Source organism: Calonectris borealis, chromosome 1 (genome assembly GCF_964195595.1).
Source record: "Calonectris borealis chromosome 1, bCalBor7.hap1.2, whole genome shotgun sequence".
In the NCBI taxonomy this organism is placed as follows: Eukaryota; Metazoa; Chordata; class Aves; order Procellariiformes; family Procellariidae; genus Calonectris; species Calonectris borealis.
In genome coordinates, this window is record NC_134312.1 from 17210245 (window position 1) to 17233335 (window position 23091).

Here is a 23091-nt window from a genome sequence, read left to right on the forward strand (position 1 = left end):
AAGTATTGGCAGAAAACTTCTCTCATAAAGCTTAGGTCTCTGAACTTTTCAGACATTGCAGCAGCTTTCACTGGTTTTTTGCTGAAGTCCATATTGAGGCCACAGCAGTTTTAAACATATTCCAGGCTGACCGTGTTCCAAGGACTCTTCTTGATACTGTGGGCATTGGTAGGCTTTTACCACTTTTTGGAGACAGAGTCCACCCGTAACCTAGCTTAGTTTGTGTTAGCCTTGATCAATATGATAAAATGATTCCATGTTAATTTTTTTTCATACCCAGCTTTTTATGAAATAAATAGTATTTTCTCTGGGCACGTCAGGTTATTTGAGCAGTAAAACCACTACTGCAAGGCCAGGTGTCAGATTGTTGATGTTTAATCTAAATTGTGCATGAGCTAAATCTGTTCAGTAACTTTCAAAGAGCTTTAATCTTTGCTAATTTGACCATTAAGTTCATAGTTGCACTCATTGAGAGGCAGAAATTTGAAGGAATATGTAAAAGACTCAATCTGAGCAAAAAAGTCAATTTTCAAAATCATACAAACTCTTTTTCCTGATAGAGTCTTACTAGCTAAGAGATTATCTCCGGAACGACAGTATTTTGTCCTGAAGGAAGTTGCAGAACAGAACTGCGTTTAATTGGATTGTCACTCTGTAAAAGTCTATTAATGATTAATTTTTCTGTCTATGCTAACAACTGATCCATGCACGATAATGGCTTTATTTAGCTACTGCTCCAAATACAGATCTTAATATTCCTGCTTCCAGATTTTACTTTAGTCTGCCAACAATTACCTTGATGCGCTCACTCAAAGTATTGACAATGTTCACATGAAAGAAATCCACTGCCAAAAACTATGATATCTTGTCCAAAGATTTTATGCATAGCATGATTTCAAACACGTTCTGATTGAAGACACAGTTTTAATGTTAAGAAAAGGAGCAGATTAGTGAAAGCCTACTTCCTTTGTCAAAGTCTTCCATGACTGTTGAAAATGAATTAATAATGTTTATGGATGTTAATAACCTTATCAATTTTTCATAAACAATGAAAAAAGGAAGGATGGAGTAAAGTAACTGTTTTCAGTATGTTAATGAAATAGTTGTGTAGCTGTAGGCTGGAACCTTATAAAAGAGTATTTTCAGTGTTTATTTCCAGTATTAGAAAGTCAGTGTCCTACAGTTTGTCCACAAACAACATTATAATCTCTTGTTTATTTCTCCACATAACAGTAAAACTATTAATAAGAATTGTTATTTGCTTTTTCTACAGAACCCAAATCAATTTCACAGTAGCTATTGATTTCACAGCCTCAAATGGTAAGAGTAAAAATAAACATCTTCTGTATGTATGTGCTGTGTTCAACATGTGTGTGTGTATGTATCTATATCAGTATTCTGCTTAACTTCATTGTATTATTACCTGTATGCCTGACACCGCCTGGAATCAGGATTGCATTTTGCTGAGCAATAGACTAGAGGCCAATTCCTGTCCAGAAAAGCAGGACAAACAGAACAGATAAAAATTGAAAAAGCTACATATAAAAGTGAATAAGTAGGAGCAGTTTGCAAATATTTGTGTACTTTCTGATTTTTTTGTTTTGTTTCTTCATTATTCCTGGGAGAAAATCGGTTAACTTAAAAGACCCCATTAAAAGGGGCAGAAGAAAGGAGTTTCAGGTGGTGTGAGGCTGAAGTGGGGTGAAGCAGAGATAAGTTTTGATCCTCCTCCAAAGCTGCTTTCAGAATGTCATAATGCTTTTGTAAATTTCATCTTAAAAGTGTATATCATATTTTAAAATGACACAAATTTACAAGTTCAATCACAGTTTCTTGCTGCCCTTTCAATGCTGAAAAAGTTTACAGCTCCTACTGTTAACTATTAAAAATGTATTCAGAACATTGCATTTTTACCTGATAAACCACAGTTATGTGTATAGGCAATAAGTTCATTTTCTTGTCGTGATCTTTTCTTTTCAATTTCTGCTTTCTTAGATTTATATCACTTTTAAGAAAGAAAATTTTGAAGTGATTCAGTTTTAAAGTAAATCTGATCCTTGCTTCAACAGGTAACCCTTCACAGCCTACTTCACTGCACTACATGAATCCCTATCAGCTAAATGCTTACGGCATGGCATTGAAAGCAGTAGGTGAAATAATTCAGGACTATGATAGCGATAAAATGTTCCCAGCTCTAGGTTTTGGAGCTAGACTGCCTCCAGATGGAAGAGTATCACATGAATTTGCACTGGTAAGTAAATAAATATTTATATATTGTTTGAATTTCTTTACTACAGCAAAACTTTGGGAGTTAAGGTTGCAGTCTTAAGCAATTACTGGACAAGTAAAGAACAGAGAATGTGCTAATTCTTCTGTCTAAAAGACTGTTTCAAAATGTTTCATCATAGTGAAGTTACTGAGGGAAATCCAGAGTCAAGAAGACCCTGTAGGCCAAAAATAGTAATAAAGAAAAGTAATCATCTTTAACCTCAGCTGTAGCAGCGTGAGAAACAGATGCTTGAAAGACTTCAGACTGAAGCTAATCTATTTTAAGAAGCAAGTGAATCATGATCCAAGATAATCTGTCATTATTATTGTTATTGTTCTCTGTCATTTTCTGAGATCTCTTTATCTTTTACAGGCTGCTAGTTTAGAGACATAGAGATAACTAAGTGGACTATAAGCTGAGGTGACAAGAACAAATCTGAGACTGGTCCATGTGCCAGTTAAATTACAAACCTAAAATCTAACAGGATTTGCCAGAAAGGTTGATGCGTTATAACTGATGCTTGTGATTAGTGTGGATGTTTATCTACTTGCTTATTTTGAGTTTTTTGTTCTTCTCTGAGTAGGATAAAGTTGTCAGAATTACAGCAAATGTAGGTATATCAGGTGAGTTTTAGTTAGATAGCAGCAAAGACATGGCAGAAGACTAGTGATTGTAGATGTGTATTTCTTCTGTCAGCCTGTGCTAGAAAACAATGCCACATGTCTTATCTCAAGGAAAGGTTTTCCACATGGATAGTAATTTAAAACAGGTGCAATTGCAGATACTCATTTGAATCACAGACTTTCTTTGGACTTTTGTGTAGCAAGTTCAAATATATTGATACACGTAATCTTAAGCTATTAAAACAGCAGACTTATTCCTGGCTACTTTCAGTTTTAAAACTGAACTGTTTCTAAAATTAATTTAGTTAATTCATGAGGCATTGTGGTGCTTTTACAGAGGAAAAAACAGTCTTTTTTTTCCTTCCTCCATATATAAACATATATGGGTGTCTCCCATTTAATGCTAAGCAGTGTTTTCAGCACTGTCTTTTAACGTTCTAGATCAATTCCATGAACAATCCCCTTTGCTTTTCTAGATTCTCAGGGAGGTATACACTACCTCAGAATGAGATGCTGGCACATTAAGCCAATGAGGTGTTGGCATATGAAGGAGAGTAAGGTGATTTGGAAGGTTTTGAAGCCTTTCATGGATCATTTGTCTGGCCTGACATGGGTCATTAATCTGGGATTTAGCTTGTATGTTTGTATTGTCATCTGTAAATAGGTATCCTCATTATAGAGTCATTATGGAGATAGGTAGTAAAATGCCTACCCAAAGAATTTACAGTCCCAGCCATTTCAGTGGGTTCCTGAAGAATAAGTTCCTTTCTTCATCTGTGTATACCAGGTTGAAAATCAGTTTTCCAGTGCAGAAACATTGTACCAAAACAACAAAAAGTTTATAGTTTGCGTTATACTCACATCCTGATGCATGAACATCAGGATCTGGCTACCATTTCTTTTTTTCACATTTTTAAAATAAGAAATCATTGATCCAGGACGGTGCTCCTAAGCATGATTCCAGTTTTACATCTGCCCTGTAATTCATACCTTAAATCCACACAAGGAAATGCCTGTTATTGTTGCATGTAAGATAGACTGTTTAATTCCACTTAAGATGGTATTTATGCCTAGGAACCAGTTCCAGTTCAGACTGCATATAACATGAGGCTGCTAGAACCTCCTTCCCTAGGCAGTTAACGCTTACAACCAGCCATGGCACTTACGTTGGGCATTTGTAGTAAACTCTCTGAATAGATCCTAGAATGCTTAGGTCTTTGCCATTTAAAAATGTACATTGGGTAGCATTCACTAATCTACATAATTTTTGCTTCGTAATTACTTTTAGTGATTAATCATCTCTTATTTTCATTAGAATGGAAACCCTCAAAATCCATACTGCCATGGAATTGATGGTGTAATGGAGGCATATTACAGGAGTCTCAAGTCTGTACAGCTTTATGGACCAACAAACTTTGCCCCTGTAATTAATCATGTAGCCAGGTAAGCATCACAACAGGTACTTTGCAAAAACTTCTTATTGTCAGTACAACTATCACATATGAAAGGCTAACAGTTTTACATGATGCTAAACATTGAAAAAGGTATTTACAGTTGTTTTGTTTATTCAGTCTAACATGATTAATTTGTACCTTTGAGTAGGTTTGAAGACCATGTGCTAGTATTATGCAGAATTTCATCACTGATTAAAAATAAATACAAGTGATCCAGTTGATCCACCCTGTGTTAAAATCTTAGGAGAAATCATAATGAAAGAAAATTTTTGTGAGATCACTCTGCCATGTTCCTTTTTGTCCTTTGGAGCACAGAAATTTTGCTTCACAGAAAAGACATAAATCTATCAAAAAATTTATAAAATGCAATTTTTTTAGGCATATGTAGTTCCTCTAATCTCAAAACGTCCAAAATGTCAACAAAATTTTCCAGGGCTCTCTGTGGCAAAAATTCCCACCTGGTAGTGGTACAGTTAAGGCAATAGCAGAGCAGCCACCGTTGGGGAGCCATGGTGTTGTGTTATGCAACATCTCATCTGACTTCTTAAAGTAAAACCCTTCTTGTGTTTGTAGAAGTTTCTTAAGAAGGATAATGTTGCCTTATTTTGGCAGACAAGATCTTGACTTACAGTATAACTCCATGTGTTGGTATAGGAAAAGTGAAATGGCTCAGATAATTTAGCTGAGTAACTACCTGAACAGATTTTATTTTATTTATAGGTACAGAGAAAGAACTAATGTTTATAAAATAAAGCAGTAGGGATGTATAAATCATTGTACTGTTAATGTTTTATTTATGAGCTTGCACAATAGTATTGTTGTAGCAAGAAATACTTATTTACTATCTGTTCTTGCTGTTGGTAGTTCTACAGCCCAATGAAAAATAATTTGCAAATTCTATGGTGCAAAGAATTTTCTGTGCACCCCAGCATGGCTAGATAGCTGATTTCAGTTATTTATCATTAGGATTAGTTGTTCCATCTTTGAATATGACCACTGAAATTGTGTACATGTATATTCCATCGCTTGTCTTTAGCAACTAGCCGTCTCCTTTTAATCTTTCCTTTGACAGGATCTCTCCAGTAGCAGTTTTCAGACTGTGAGGAAATATGCCAATTCGTATGACGACTGAATTCCATATATGTGGCATTCAGTGTCTGCATTAGCCACGTTAACTGGAAATCTAACCCACTGACTTTTCTGGCTCTTTCTTCTTCTTTAGAACTCATATCAGCTGAGCTGGCTGGTTCAGAATTTGGCAATTAACTTCAAGCCTCCTGTTCATTGCAAAAATTGAAATTCTTGATCTAGTACTATCAAAGGACTGGCATAAATTGAGTTCCTTTTCTCACCAGCTGTTTCTCAGGAATATTTGTCAACTTTTGCAGAATTACAGAAGCCTGTCACCAGCATTTGTAGTTCCACTGAACTTTTGTCTAAATATCAAGTTGTTGCAAACGTTGGGAACTCCTTGTGGTAGCAAATCATACTACATTATAGTGGAAAAGCTAAGTATCTTCATGAGAATTTCTACTGCATGATCGTCCTTAATGCAATCCAAGTACCAGTCCAGTTCTCAGTAACATCATTTTCCTTCAAGGGTCAGTTTCTTGGCTATTCTATTGACTCTTGTAGACACGGTACTAGAAATTATGATCTAGCCTGCAATTACTCTTTGAACCTACCTTCAGTCTCAAAGAACTTTCTTCTTTCCACATCCCCCCTATTTGCAAATATGCCTCTCTGGAAACAATGTCAGATATTACTATCCTGTTGTGACCTTGGAACTCTTCAGAAGCTCTTTAAGCAGATAATGAGTTTATTATCCTCTCCCCAGCTAGGGTGTTATCTAAACTACACCAGATTCAACCTAGTGTCTTCTGTCATCTCTCCTCCTCTTATAAGAGCTCTCTTGTGAAAGACTTCAGAATGTTTTATTCTGTGGAAAATTTGAAATAACCAAATTTCTGTTCCATTTCTTCAGTGTAGGTATGTAGACAGTATTAAGGGCTCAGAAAGGATAATGAATTTTTATTTTACACTCTCATCATCCCTTGTTACTGCAGTCATCATTGAAAAGATTATAAGCATTGTGGAAAAATGAGATAAAAGAAGTCTCCACATGATAGGTATCCTGGTTTCGGCTGGGATAGGGTTAAATTTCTTCCTAGTGCTGTGTTTTGGATTTAGTATGAGGAGAATGTTGATAACACACTGATGTTTTCAGTTGTTGCTAAGTGCCCTCCTAGTCCAAGGACAGCTCCCGTGCCTACTGACTGAGCTAGGTACACAAGATGGGAGGGAACATAATCAGGACAGCCAGCCCAGCTGGCCAATGGGGTATTCCATACCATGTGACGTCATGCTCAGTATATGAAGGGTAGGCGTGATCCAGGAAGTAGCGATGGCTACTTGGTTATCGGTCAGCGCGGGTGGTGAGCAATTGCATTGTGCATCACTCATTTTGTATATTTTATCATTATCGTTATCATTATTATTTTCCCTTTTTTTTCCTGTTCTATTAAACTGTCTTTATCTCAACCCACGAGTTTTTCTCACTCTTACCCTTCCGATTCTCTCCCTGTCCTGCTGGGGGTGGGGGGAGTGCGTGAGCGGCTGCGTGGTATTTGGCTGCCTGCCAGGTTAAACCACGACAATAGGGAAAATGTATTCCACAGTAGGTCTTGCTAATCCAGATATTTAACTATCAGTCTCTACTGCCAGCATGCAAATAGATGATGTTCAACAGGTTCATTGTCTGTGTGGCTTTTCTACCCATCTGTATCTTGGGGAGGGAGGAATGTGGTGGCTTTCTGTGAGTTGTAGATTCCATTTCACACACATTCCTCCGAACTCTTGTAAATGTTATGGTTACAGCATCTTATTTATTGACAGTACTCGCTTGCAAATGCACTGTGTAACATCAGAGTTAGAATTTTCTAAGCAATGCAATCATCATGAGCATCATTAGAACATATCCTATTCAGTGACCCAGGCCTTTCATGTTCAGTGACCAATAAAATAGTGAGTTCTTTGACAGTCATATTCTGTACTTGGGCATGTATTCCACAATATTCATATGGAGATGAATTGGTTTTTTTGGTACTGCTCTCCATACGACTCATTGCTAGTTTTATTACAAGGTTCTACTGTTTGACTCCTTCACAGCACCAAGAGCCTTCATGAAAGTAGGAACTATACTGGCTGCTGTCAAGTGAAGCAGCAAGTGGAGCAGCCTGCTCCACACAAAAAGCGTTCTTCACTAACTATAGAGGCCACTTTGACCCTTGGGAGTTGAAGATCAGTGAACTGAAGTCTTAGTTTCTGGTATGCAGGCCATAGAGTTCAGTGGGGCTGCTACAGACTCACTATCTTTCAGGACTTTGCGAATCTTCAAAAGCTGCTCATTTTCAAAGAGCAGTTGCTTCTTGGGTCCTTTGGCTGAGGTGGGACTGGAATGGTACTGGGTGTGTTTTGTCTTGTATTCGTGTACAGCACAGGGAGAAGCTTGAGTCTTGAAAGGACATCTATGGGTGGTGCAAAGAGATTAATATCTAAACCAGGCTTGCAGGGTGCATGTTCAGCCATTTTACGAATGCGCACATAAATGTGAACTATAAATCTGTAAGCATGGTCAACAGTAAGTAACCTGTTTTTGTAAGACAAAAAAAAATTAATGAAATATTTATGCAGTGTGCTGATTCCTGATGAATTTTATTTGTGCTATAAAACCAACCATTCAATGTTAATATATGGCCTTCATACTAAACTATGTTCCCCAGAGGTAGTAACTGTTAAATAACTTAGACTTTCTGACGACTCATGATTCTATAAAGGACATACTGTCCATGCTCCTCTTGGTACTGAATCAGTTCCCATTTTTTACTGGTTCAACACATGCAGATTATCAATATCAACAGTGTATTAGTTACATTTTTCGAATGTTCCCATTTAAAAGTGGAATGTCCATCTTAATTCTGAATGTCTTCACTTTTTAAATCCACTGCGTCGTGTTTCTTTATTTTTATTAGTCCTTAGTAGTCGAATTTTAAAAATACAGCTTCTTTTCATATAGTTCCTTGTATAAAGGGTTTTTTTACTGTCATAATGTTGTTTTTTCTTCCCTTAGATATGCTGCTTCAGTAAAAGATGGCTCCCAGTATTTTGTTCTTCTCATTATTACAGATGGAGTTATTTCTGATATGGCTCAGACAAAAGAATCCATAGTGAATGTAAGTTTTGCTGAAAGCGTTGAAATGTAAAAGAATTATGTTTCTAGGAATTAATATTTTAGGCAATAAACTAAATCAGTTAACATGTCAGGCACTAAATTTGTTCCATAAATTAACCATTTTTTCCAAACAGAAAAAGTCTATTATATATAAAGACAAAAAGAAAGCAAAAGCTGAATCTCAGCTTAATTAGATAGTGTTCTGTGGGAAATTATACTCTTCTCTTTAACACTGTATGTTCATATGCTGCTTCTCATCTGCTTCTTGCCTCCTCCTTCCTCACGCACATCCCACCATGCAGTTTTTCACAGTGAACTGTTTTTTATCTTTCTAGTAATTGCAGACAGCTTTGATCCACTCCCTTTTTAAAAACTGCCCAAATCTTTCTGATCCCAAATGGCAAGCATACCAGTCATCTGATTTCCTTCTAAATAGTCCCCTAGAATTTTGAAAATTCTTAATTGTTTCTCATTTTCTGCATTATTTTAAATATTTTTCTTTTCAAAACTGCTATGCATATAAGTAATATTCTGTATTATGAACAGGTTCCATTTTGCCCCTGGGAAATGTCAGATGAAAGTACACACAGAAACAACTTCCAGATAGGGTTTGAAAAGATCTATACCAATAGTTTTGAACATACCACAGTGAATCTAGTTAATAGTGAAGTGGTGGGTGAAAAGGCTACATGAAAATAATTAAGCATCATGTCAAAATGGGTAGTGTAGAGTTAGGTGGCATATTTTTGAAGGCTCGCTTTCACTACCTCCTGTAGAGATTCAATACCGTTCCAGTTTGTAGGGTGCACATGAAAATATTACTGAAATGTTCTGTCTTTCGCTGGAGAGCAAGATGCCCTCAATTCTAGCCAGCAGCATGTAGACAGAGTCTGTGTGTTAATAAGGACTCTGAAAGCCCACCTGGTAAGTTTTTACACCCAAAGTGTTTGAAGGTACCCATTTACTTCCTCTCCTCTCCAGCTTCCAATATTAAAACAGGATAAACTGACTCTTGCTTTTAAAGGAGATAAACAAGCTTTTAGCTTGGAAGTTCATCCTCTAGTCTAGCCTAGAAGTTTGGAACATAGCTTCTTTTAGATGAGCTTCTCTTAGGTGACAAAAAGACTCCGTGGAAAAAAAAGACCAGCTCTTGATTTAACTCACCCCTCAATTTGAAGTCCCTAAGTAAGAGATCAGCAGGTCCAGTTGGCTGATGTCTTATAAGATTAAGTAGTTTGCCACTAAGACATACAGAAAAACCTTGTTTCCAGTAATGGTTCATTTCCAGGAATAATAGCTCTTAGTCTGCAACTGTCTGGATATACAGCAGAAGTGTTGTTAGCTTGAAATGAGTGGAAGTTTAGGAATATTTGCTGTCTTTTCTTTATATGAAGATGCATTCATTTTTCTGTATCCTTCTTGAAGCATGAGCACAGTATACCATGGCAGAACTAATTAAGTGCTGTTCAATAGCAGTTTTCTCAGTCTTAATAATATCCAAAATAATGAAAAGGGTAGTGATGTTCAATGCAACTTGATATGTGTAAAACTCAAGAATTTTTAACACTAATTGTGCTTTTAGGTATCTTTCTCATTGCAGCATATATGTCAGACACATTCTGTTTTACCAAACTGTTTAAAGGTTACGCTGTCCTTCAGGAAATGCCAACACTTAAGTTTATATGCAAAAGTTTAACTCTTTGTCTTTATGCTGTCCTTGCCACTTACTGTTTCGTGTACATTGTATCACATAATACTGTGTCTGTGTGAGTAGGAATCCCTTCAAAGGATATTTTCTTTACAATCAAGCAATAAGATTCTAGAAAACATCTGAAAAACAGAAGATGTTCTGTTCTAAGAAATGCTTTAATGTCTCAAAAATATTCTATACTCGCTATTATTGACTTATGCAGTGCACTGTAATTCAGTTATGGCCCTTAATCACAGAATCACAGACTGGTTGATGTTGGAAGGGATCTCTGGACGTCATCTTGTCCAACCCCCCTGCACGAGCACGGCCACCTAGAGCTGTTTCCCAGGATCATGGCCAGACGGCTTTTACTATTATCTACTATTATAGTAGCATATTAGTATTTAACTAACAAGGGATTATTAATTTTTTTTTTACTCCACTACAAAATTTTAGCTGGAAGATTGACTATGTAGTAACACTTTGTGATGAATTTGCAGTCAATTATAGTGTATAGAGTGTATAATGTATAGTGGTGTAGAACATTAAATAATGATTCATAAAATGGCTTATTTTCATTGTTTTAAATAGCATGTTTACAGTAATTAACTGTCAATCTTCTGCTTAAAGAAAGTTTGGTTTTATATGTAGTATTATGACAGATGAAGAATGGGAAATGGTGATGATGTATCTAAAATGAGAATATCTTTTAAATGAGGGAGAAAAACATTTTTTATATTCCAAAAGAAAAATATAACGGTATGTTCTAAAACCACTTGACTTCAGACTTCAGTGAAGCAGAGTTTAATTTAGCAGAAAGTGTACATCTATGATTTTTGGCCAGTGTATACTCCTGTTTAAAATGACTGTAGACATTTCACAGTTCATCAGAATGTCTCAATAAGAAACAGTTGTCAACCCTGACATTTGGTAAATGTTTTTTTTTGGTTGTTACCCTCCTCAACAGAGGCACTTTCAGATTATTTCTGCAAACTAGCAGATATTTGGTGCTACTATCAGGGTAGGAGAATCCAATATTTATGATACTGTCTTCGTAATTTTAAAGGTTTTACAGAGAGTTTATTCAGGGAAAGCCAGATACTGTCTTTGCCTTGTTTCATTGAATGAAAAAGATTAAGTAAAATTAAAAATCTTACCATAAGCCAGTTCGATATCTTTTTTACTTTGTGGTATGGATGACTGACTTGAATAAAATTTCATTCATGGAAGAAATATAAGATACATATTGCTCAAATAGGTGATTTATTCTCTTGAGAAAAATTGACATAAGATCTATGTAAAAAATAGTGTCACATAGTTCCAAGCAGCTATGTAATATCAAGAAGCAGCAAAGTACATTTAAATAAATGTCAAACTGTCATTAGTACATATTTGCAATTATTGTCAGTTTACAAAAGTTACTAAGATAAATTTGTCATCTTAGTTGTCATATTAGTATTAAATCCTAATATAGTTTGTTGTGTTCAATTACAATCCTATGATTCAAAGACTTTATAAGGAAAAAATAAATTAAAATAATCATCTGCCTTTCTATCTTCATCCAAGATGTTTTGTACCACTTAAGCGGACAGTTTACACCACTGAACTTTTTAGGTGGGAAAAAAACCCATAACTTCTGCATGATTTTTATTCAGATTGTCCTCAGTTCTCACATGTTATTGGCAGAGGTTATGTAATGTGTTAAACCTCTTTTTCTTCTTCTTTTGAAGGCTTCAAAGCTTCCAATGTCAATAATTATAGTGGGGGTAGGACCAGCAGAGTTTGATGGTAAGTGTTCTAGTGTTTTTCCTAGAATTTTTTATATTTGTTTACATTTTAGTAATATGTGGCTTTTCAAACAAATGTTATTCTTTAAAAGAGCATAATATGGAACAAGCAGTAAGCACTGTTGACATTTCCAGCTGGATTGATTGATAACTCAGTATGATTCCAAGCTACCATGTGGAGCTGTGTAGCCCCTCAGGCTCTCTGTTCAAGTCATAGAACCATATGGGGACTCAGCATTTACAGAGCTCCAGAAGAAGAGTGGGAAAAAAAACCCATAGTAAAGTAAGCAATGTTGAATTTATTCAACATGGATACTTAGTTGCCTTGTGAAGTGTCAGTTGACTGGAAATACTGATCATCTTACTGCAGTAATAAAATACTGAGAAAAACAAATACATTTGAGGAGGTGATCTGGGTTAAACTAGGTTTCCCTACATAACAGCAATGAGCCTTACTGTGTAGCAGCATTGGGAGAATGTTACAGCAGGAGAGAAATTACCGTGGTTATTTACATATTCTTTCATGTGATGTTCCGGAACACCGTTCTCTATTGCAATAACTAAGCTGCTTCCGTTATTTGGACTAATCTATTAAGTGCCATCATGTATATCACTGCACTATGAAGTGATACCTGTTCCTCAAAGTCCTACATCCTTTCTTTTTAATTCTAGTACTTCTGGTTAGACAGTATGCCTTCTTTTGTACATGAAATATACTTACTACTACCACAGATGTATAATGTAAATAGTCACTAAGGACTGTACATGTTAATTCTTGTACAAATATTCTGAGAGTATGAAAACAGGAGGAAAAAATAACACAAAAAAATTCATTGGGGGTTGACCTTCTTACGCTTTTTGGCAAGTGGTATATTAGTGATAATTTTAAGTATCTTATTCCTTGAAGAGATTGTCCAGGTGGACACTTACACTTCAGACAGTTGTATGCCACAAGCAATGAGAAAAGTCAGTTTATCTTCATAAATGCATATGAGGGAAATCTGCAAACTTCAGTTTTACCCCTGAGTATTCCAACTTTAGTCGTACGTTATGTACTTTTCTCTCACCCCTCCTTTGCCTTTTCCCTTTCTCCCTGTTTGTCGAGTCGTTGGGCTTGCCCAGGCTCCCCTTAACTCAGGACATGTAGATTCTGTTGTCTTTTTACTTCTGGAGGTTGTATTTTCAGAGTTCTTGGGGTGTCATCTCTATCGCTTTTCTTAAGGCAGGATTCTGTTTGTACTGCAGGTTACAATTTCCGTCTTTGGATCCACACTCCTTGAGTATACTGCCTCAGTGAAATTCACCTATTAGATGTGTGCCAAATCTGTAGTCCCTCAATGCCCAAGAGGGCAGAGAAATGACTTTTTCATCTGCAGAAATTCCTTCTGGAAAAACCAACAGACTCCATGTCTGATGTGGATGCTGAAAAAGTATGCGTAGGAGGGTATATGTTCCAGGCACATGGTCTTACAATTCAAATGCCAGTCAAGCCTCAGTTCTGCTGTAGAGACACTAAGCTAATCCTCTCCAGATATCACTGCCCCCTAGATCTCCCAGCCCCTGGGGGCTACCAGAGGGGTTCTTAAAAGTCTGGAGCTCAGATAGATGGCACATACATTTGGCAGAGCTTTACTTAAGGATGTGAGGATGACTGTAACAGGTCAGATCAGGGGTCCGTTTTGCCCAGTATTCTGTATCTGTTCTGGCCATGGGTGGTTATCTAGACAACGTTAAGAACAGAATAAGCAAATATGATTCTTCCCTGAATACTGTTTTTAGATTTGAATTTCCTGAGCAGGATGTGCTTTATGTCTATTTTGGAAATTTTCAGTGGATCTCTCCTTCAAATACTTGTTCAGTCTCCTGGTTTGAACACATGTATATTTTTTGCACCAACGGCATCATCTGGCATCTGTGCTCTACAGACCTACTAATTTTTTCTTTGAACAAACATTCTCTTTTGTTTGGCTTGAACTTGATTCCTGACAGTGTCATTTGTGCTTTCTAGTTCTTGCATTGGAAGAACTAGGTTTTGAACTGCTGGTTTCAGTGAACTCAGCCCAGTTTGTAAGCCTCTGAGCAGCTCAGTGGTGCAGGGGTTTGATTTTCATAGCGTGTTTTGAAAGACGGATTGTAGGATTGCACATCCAATGGCTGAGCACTAATCTGTAATCCCAAATCCATCTATTTCAACACTGACCAGAGAGCAGGTATGCCTTTCTACCTAGAATGGCTTCTGGGTATCTGGACAATTTTAGAGTTTTCCTGGATCCTGCTCAGAAAGATACAATAAGAGTTACCCAATAAATTTAATACTTTTTTTTAAGAACTCCTCATTCCTACGCATTAACAGTCATTACTTTTCTGGTATGAATGTGAGTTATTACCTCTTTGTGCTGTAGCCTATGATATCTTCTGTAAGAGTAATTGCTAAAGATGAATTCTTCATCACCTGTGAAAGTACAAATATAGCCTTACCAAAACAGATATACTTGCTGGTTTGAGAGCTGGAAAGATAAGGACCTTATCATGGTCTGTTTTGTTCTGAAGATGACAATAAAGGCAAAAAGTATGTATTGTCAGCGTGAAAGAGTGCAAAATAACTACAAAGCATGATGTTTTTTATGGCGCAAATGATCTTAAAGAGTTACCTAAATAACAGTTGTTGGTTTTGTTGCCGTAAAGTGTAAATTGACTAAAGTTTTTCTTGGTAACATTGTTTTTGTGGTGTAGCTGAACTCGTAGATGAATTCGTTTCTTTTTGTTTTTTTTTTTAAGCTATGGAAGAACTGGATGGTGATGTAGTGAGGATTTCTTCAAGAGGCAAGTTTGCAGAAAGAGACATTGTGCAGGTGGGAGAGAAAATTTACTCTAATAGTTAGATTTTACTGATCCTGTTTATTTTGAATTCTTGTTTCTGTCTATATTCCTGCCTTTCATTTTACCTTAGCACTGACATACTTTATCTTGGGGTGTTCATAACAAGCTCAGAAACTCTCTGTGATGCCTATAAGCCTTTCTATAACACATAGTAGTGGATCTGCTCCATTAGGAAATGACCCCTAACTGACAGCACACTGATATAAAGTCTTAGGGTTACACAGCCACGGGAGAAGAGTGAGTTGCCTCTGTTCTGCAATTTCACTATGATTCCATGAAGAAAAATTGCAACTTTTGTGGAAGTTGACAATACCTAGACTTCTAAAAAGTGCATTTCAGATGCCTAGGGTATCTTTCCTTGCCTCTAACTGCCAGTCCAGAAGACCATAAGTGTCTCCCAGTTCCTGTGTTGCGTCTGCCACATACAACCATGCAGATGTTTCATGCTTTAAGGAACCTCAGATGATAGCTGGAACAGGTTGTGGTTGTTGATCCCAGGTTGTTCCCATCCCTGGAAACATTCAAGGTCAGGTTGGACAGGGCTCTGAGCAACCTGATCTAGTTGAAGATGTTCATGCTTATTGCAGGGGGATTGGACTAAGTGACCTTTAAAGGTCCCTTCCAACCCAAACCATTCTATGATTCTATGATCTGTGTTTACATGACTGACCCAAGCCCTAAGAGTGCTACTCTCATCTGCATTCCACGGACACCTCCATTTCTCTGCCAAAGCCCTCTGGTTCTGTTCCTGCTCTCTACAGTCGTTTGGTCAGCGCAGTAGTTGTCATTCAAACCTATGCAACCACTGGCAGGGTGGTATAGCAGTTTTGCATGCCCATACACACCCACCATAATCCCTCTTCCCCTCAGAGCTGCAGATTTCTAGAACTCCACAGGTTGTCCATCATGCCTCCTGATTATCTACCCCGCTGGACAGACTTTATTTCATAATTATTTTCTTGGTCAAATAAAATTAACTAGCTATGCATTTTTTATTTTCATGGGATACTAAAGTGGAACCAAACAGAGAGAAAGACATTTGATGGCTCAACACACTAATCCCTGCTTGCTAAAGTATTAAAGAAGTTGACATTTGAAAAGCAGTAAACTACTGAAAAATTGGATCAACCTGATGACTGCAGAAAGAATGGTATCTGTCTAAAACTAAATCTTTTATGGAAGGCATCTTTTCCTGGAAGTGTCTGAACACATTTATGAAATAGGATATTTCAGTTGGAAAGGACCTAAACGATCATCTAGTCCAACTGCCTGACCACTTCAGGGCTGACCAAAAGTTAAAGCATGCTATTAAGGGCATTGTCCAAATGCCGCTTAAACACTGACAGGCATCCTTAGGTTCTTTCCTTAGAAATGCCTTTCCTGGCATTTCTTCTTCTCCCTTTATTCCTCCTATTTGTCAAAATTCATAGTCTTCACTTATTTTTCCTCTTTCTTATTTTCACTTATTTCTCTCCAAGCCAGGTTGGATTTTGATAGTATTGTTGGTTAGTAGAATATATGTATATTGAATAACTGAGCTATATGAATAGCTCATATTGCAGGTGAAAATGTTTTAATAATAATTAAGGTCAGATTGCAGCTGATGGACTTTGGAATGTGTATATTTGTTTTCATTTATATATGCAGGAACTTTTTGAAACTTTTAAAAATGTTTAATGTTACAAATACTGGTATGTGAATGTTTAAGGATTTGATAACTGCTGGTGGACACAATATCTCAATCCAACGAATTGTTCAAAACATGTATATGACACCTGATTTTATAGTTCTTTTTGTTTAGAATACAAAATAAACAAGTCTACATAAATATATGGAAATTAAAATGATCAGATCTTTTTTTCCAGTCTTAAAGCTTCTCAGTGCAATAAATACTATATTAAAATTCCCTCTCTATTTTTTTCCTAAATGGGGATCAGAAATTAGAATAAGATGACAGCAATTAAATTACCCTCATAATCTGTATGGATATACATTAAAGAAAGTCATAGATTCCTGAATTACTTTTTCTAATAGTTGAAAAAGAGACTTTTTTCATTTCTGCAACATACAAAGAAAACAACTGATAGGAGAGTGACATATCAAAACTTTTAGAAGAGTAAGACATGCTGGCCGCTTTAGTCAGTGTTGTCAAAAAGGTAATTATAAAATGATGGGATGAGGAGAAGCTGGACAGCTGAACAGGAGACAGGAAATAATGTTTCTTATTTTGTCAAAGCCTTTATAATGATCCTTGGTAGTCCATATTGGGCTAGAGAGGAGCTGTCTGTAATCTGTTATGCTATATATGTCTGTGCAGAGCAATATGTGGAGATCTCCCTCCAGAGCGGGGAGTGTTTCTGGACCCCAAACTAGTATTTCTGCAAAGCCCTGTGCCGTGTCAGACTTTTTAAAGCTAATTCAGATATCTCTGGCATGCATTCCACTTATGTTTAAATGCATTTAAATATACGCAACATAATTATACATGATTTCTCCAAACAACAGCAGCTCCAAAAGCTGCTGGTTTTACATTCAAAGAGCATAAATGGACAGAGTTCTTAAAATGTTATAAACAAGATTTGCGAAAATGCTTTGCATCAGAAATATTCTAATTTCTGTTCAGAAATAAAAAATAATATGCAATGAATACTCTTTTGTATTTCTTTAGAATTCATTGCATATCAGAAATGCAATAAAACATTTATTTACTATGACCATATTTCAATCGGAACTTTGCCCCAAGCCATATTGAATTACCGGAAGGCAGTATTATTTTGTAATCTTTTTTTCTCTCTAAATACTAACAAATACATTATAGGCTAGCTGAATAAATAAAAAGGGATAATGTCAAACCCTTTAGGTTTGGTATGACCTTTATTTTATCTCTGGCAGCATGAAACTGATTTGCTTTTATAAAATTAACAACTCAAATACAAAAAGTTTGTCTTTTTTTGTGTATTAGGTTAGGTAAAATTAGCTGGTGAAATTAACTGTTAATTTTACCAGTCAGTATTGTGAAATATTTTAATTGAATCAGTAAAGGAAAAATTTGCCTGCTAACAGTGAGTCACTCTATCTGACTGCAATTCATGTAAAGACATGACCTTCATTATTCACTCCTCGCTAGTATACATACCTATGGTAGGGACTCTGTGTTACATGTGTACCAATTCTTCCTCAGTTCATTTCATTTCTGCTCCTTTGTTATCCTTTTTCTATTTAAGAAGTTTTAGGAAAATACTTATTCGTAGTAATGTACCTGTTGTTTCTCTTGAAAATTTTGTATATTAGCCTTTTAAATTAAACTCTCAAACTATAGAAGCAGCACTTTACATTCCATCAGTTTCCCTTTGGTTTCTCTTACATCTTTCATTCTATTCCTCTACCACCTCTACTTCTTCTACACGTTAGCTCTAGGCCTTGCTGTCATTGTCAGCTGTCCTTGTATATCTGTACGTATGCTTATCTGTCCATAGTTCCTCCAGCTCCTTCGCCATCTATATACCGTAAGGGGAGGGGAGGGAGAACTAATTCAGGCCATCTATATTGTATAATTGCATTTCAACAATTAGACTGTTGAAATAGCCTCCCTTTGCTGCTGAACAGTGGTCTGAGTTTTCATGTCACCAGACTAATGGGTAAGGTGATCTCCTGGGATGGAACACATTTTGTTCTTTAACTCAGACTGCATGCGCTTTTTACATAAGACTGACATTGCATTAGAAAATGAATAACCACATGAGGGGGAAATGAACACCATGCTTTTCCCTTCCCAGCTGAATGTGTAAACCAGCAGGCTACAGAGATGCTTGTTTTGTTTTGTTATTCTTCTAACTTCATGCTTCTGGGGACAGTCAGATGTATTCTTACAGAAAAGTTGATGGAGTTTAAGAAGGAACAACCATGTGAAACAGGGCGGTGCTGGGCTGGCTTCTGAAAACTGCTAGAGCTTTTTTTATGAAATGGAGGAGTCAGGACTAGTAAATGTCACAGTATGTGCTTGTCTCTTGTATTGAAGAGTTACTGAATAAACAGAAATAGTTAAGACAGCTAATTATGGAACTGCAGATACCTTGCTTCCTGGCTTAATACTTAAAATCAGGTTCCTTTCTGCCTATTGTTCTCCTGCCCTTATGCCTGATACATTCTTGGACACAGAATAATAAATAATAAAGGCTACTCTTATTGAATAGTCTTGCTGAATACTCTTGTAGTCTTGATGACTATGGCAACCTGCGCTAGCTGGCTCTGCTTGAGGTTGGACTAAAGGATCTCTAGAGGTCACTTCTAGCTTCAACAATTCTGTGACTAAGTCATCTTCTGAGAAACTGCAGATCTACTGCTTCCTGGGGAAATGCCCTGATCAGTAGCTGTTTACGCTTAATTCGATGACAGGTTTCAGTTTAATTCAACATAGTTCAAATACCTAGGCTTGAAGCCTTTTTTTCTGGCAATTTGAGATCCTTTTCAGGAGAGTTATGCAAACAATCATATCTTACTTGAATTCTAAATACCTTTTAGTAGGAGACTGATGCCTAGATACATTTCGTAAGGCCAGGGTGAGAAGTGCTTTCCAAAGTTGTAGAAATGATTTAATTAAGTTCAAGTTCTTTACTGCTGAAATGTTGTCTTTGTTTTTGGTTGGGTTCTTTTGTTTGGTTCATTGTTTTTTTTCCCCCAAGAAGTTTTTTATTTGTTTAATATATTTAGTAGATTTCTTTTGTTTATTTCTGTCTTTTGTGGAAAACTCAGCATCTCAGAAACACAGTGTAGACTAAACTCTCACTGTAATTCAGTGTTCCCCTAGATCTTGAAAACATCAGTGCTTTTTAGAAAAATTGAATTTAATCTGTAGCCTTGGTCACTGTGCATCCAAGAAAGCAAAATTTGTCTGGTTGGTATAATGAGCAAAAGAGTCTTCAGATTTTAGAATTTAGCCAGGAGATGAAAGATCTGTGGATCTGACTTTTCAATCAGTTCTAGTTTTATCCTGGAGTACAACAGTTAACAATTAAATCTTCCCTGTTTTGTGAGGGGAGGGAAAAGGCACCATTAGGCTTTGAATTCCAGTGCAGCATAGCCTAGCACATCAGTACCAGAACTAGCTTTGGACATTGAATCCCAATTTTGAAAAGTCACCCAGCTGTTGCCCTGAGATAGGCTCCAAAATCTGAGCAAGAAGCAGAATATCAGATCAGGCTTCCCTTTGGCATAACCTATTAGCTAGCTTAACCCACTACATCTCTGCATGCTGTCTGTTGTGAATAAAAATCAAGGAGCCTAGATGGTTTGTTTTTTCTATACCAATAGCACAAGCATCTCATTATTTATTATGAAATCCAAGCCAGAGCTGCGTAGCTAACTTTTTTGCTGTTGCAGAGCAGGGTATCGCATAGCAAGTTCTTTGTTGAATCCAATCATTTTTCCTTAGATTCTTTATGCATTTGTTAGTATCATATAAAAAGTGTTCAGGTGGTTCATAGTTCTACTAGGTATAATGCAAAATGGTCAAGAATATAAAGTCATCCTTTCTGTTTCGTTCACTTCAGATGGCAAAAATTCTGTTAACAAACTGCCAGAGCAGAGGCAGTCTGGTAGGAGAGCCCCACGAGCAGGAAATGTAAGCTAAAAATAGCTTTCTGAGACAGAATTACCTTCTTGTATGAAAAGGGTTGAGAGATAAACCAAATATATCAATGAAACATGTAATTAGCAATCTGAGCTAGCCACAACTTACGTGAAGAACTTCACCCAAGTGAAAGCATGACGCTGTTTCTATTAGAAGATGGATTTTTAAAAATTGAGATACAATGTGTATATATAAAATATATAATATAAAATATAATATATATATGTTATATAAAATGTGTAAGGTAGCATATTCATGTACTCTAACTCCCTAGATAAAACTTTCTTATTGTTGTAAGATATATTCTGTGTCTGCATAATGACCTGTGTGAACGTCTCTTTTATTTTGTAGTTTGTGCCATTCCGAGATTACATTGACAGAAGTGGAAACCACGTGTTAAGCATGGCAAGACTTGCTAAAGATGTTTTAGCTGAGATCCCAGAGCAGTTTCTGTCCTACATGAGAGTCAGAGGAATAAAGCCATCACCTGCACCACCACCCTATACACCCCCGATTCACGTGTTGCAGACTCAGATATGACTGCTCCAAAGTTCTTAGCGTTTATCACAAGTCAAGAGTCTCTGGATGCAGCAGTAGCTTCTGGTAACTTTTTGGAGCTAGAAAAATTCTCTTCACATACCAAAATTCTCCTATGGTTGCATGAGCAACTGGAAAGCTTTGAAATGCTAGGAGCAAAATGTCGATGTTCTTTCTGAGTCTTTTTTTTTTTTTTGACAAAAAACCCTACTTTTTTGATGTATTTATTGGAGGGGAAAGCACAAGTCACGATTTCAACTCAGAAGATATTGTCCTCTCTGAATACTGTATGTATATAAATGTATAGGAATGCTATTACACTGTATCAATGTTTACATGTTACTATTTTTAAATTTCAGTACTTTTATAACTATTCTTAAGAATAAAAGTTTGGAATATTGACTCACATGTCTTCTAGCTTGCAATAGTTTGTCACAAGATAACAAGAGAAGCAATATCTCTTTGAATGTTTGTCCAGACAAATACAAATGAAAGCTAAGAAATGGACAAATATATATGTTTTCCAATACCTGAATTGCTTCAATGAGTGCTCAGTAATCCATTCATCTCACAGTTTGAGAGTAAACTCCTAAAATGTGAGTAACATAATTGCATATGACTTATGACTAACTCCAAACTTTGAGGGGGAGGTATGTGTATTTTTTCAGAGATTCTCCAATTTCTAAGTTTATCTAAGTTTACAGTTTTTTAAACTAGTTACTGAAGCAAATTAGAAGACTTACTTGCTATAAGTAATTAAAGAAAATTACCTCAAATCAAAACTATCAGAGTATTATAGTTGACTCACTGAGCTCATTAAATCTTATCATGCATTCCTTAAAGCAGTGGAAATTTTGCATCAGAAAAGTCTTTTGGAGTGATTACAGCAGATGTTTTATAATGGACCGTTTTAAACTTAATTTAAAATTTTAACTTTTTTTGTCTCGATTGCCCATTCAAAGGGATGCTGGCTCTTAATATTTGGGTTTAATATTGTCATTTAGTCACATTTCCATTCAGGGTGCATGAATGATAATGTTAATTAACTGGTTTAAAAATTGCACAACCATGTTGCTTTGTGCACAATTTTGTGTACGGAACTACCCAAAAATTTTATTATATGCCTGTTCATATATAATTATAAAATGGTTTTGCATGTACAGTTTTTACAAAATACACGGTTTTGTGAGTTTGTCAGATATATTTTATTTAGAACTAATGGCCTTAAATTTCACAAAACTTATGAAATGATTGTGAATTGCCTTCAAATACTGTTAAAATGTAACATTTAAAATTTTTTGTGTCACAGTTGTAACTGTGTTGTAATGTAACTTTTTTCTTTGCATATGACCTGTTTACTACTTCTGTTTCTTACTACTGTATGTTGTAATGTACAGTATAAAACTAAGGTGCGTTTTTTAAGCATGAGAAGTTTTTTGCCAGAAAGCATATCTTCGGTATTAATGGCATATAATTATGTAAATGCAGAATCTTCCATTTTTAAATATATTTAATTTCCTTTAACTATTCATGTGGGAAATTACTTTTTTCAGATAATTATTCTGTTAGTAAAAAAAAGAAAAAAAAAGATTTTTTTTGTAAAAATAAATCTTGTTTTATTTTTATTTCAAAACAGTTTTTACATAAATATGGACTTTAATTTTCTCACCAAAATATGTATTTCTTAGTGGATTGATGTTGCATGAATGAGATTTGATACCTGGCAACTACAAATTTTGATGAAAAGTGCATCATAAAGAATAAGTTTAAATCTACTGAATGGTGGTGGTGTTCTCCTTCCATCTTCTGCATTTATTTTTCGTACTTATGGTGTTGGCACTTTAGAAATAATTGAATTAATATTCTATTTCTGTGGTTCACTTGGTCAGACAAATCTTCATGCTGATATTTGTATTGGTTCCCAGTGGCCCATATATTTAACAGGTTTTCATTCTAAGGCCAAAACTACAAACTACTTTTATTCAGTTTAA

General features: G+C 36.0%; 1 protein-coding gene across 1 annotated transcript in view; it reads left to right on the forward strand.

The window, feature by feature from the left end:
• Positions 1-22874, forward strand: part of CPNE8 (copine 8) — a 113212-nt gene extending 90338 nt beyond the window's left edge. The window contains exons 14-20 of the mRNA XM_075145844.1: positions 1274-1320; positions 2070-2251; positions 4208-4335; positions 8476-8578; positions 11998-12055; positions 14833-14906; positions 20915-22874. Coding sequence (XP_075001945.1) covers positions 1274-1320; positions 2070-2251; positions 4208-4335; positions 8476-8578; positions 11998-12055; positions 14833-14906; positions 20915-21103 — 781 coding nt within the window. The 3' untranslated portion in view covers positions 21104-22874. The remainder of the gene's footprint in view (positions 1-1273; positions 1321-2069; positions 2252-4207; positions 4336-8475; positions 8579-11997; positions 12056-14832; positions 14907-20914) is intronic.
• The last annotated feature ends 217 nt before the right edge of the window (positions 22875-23091 follow it).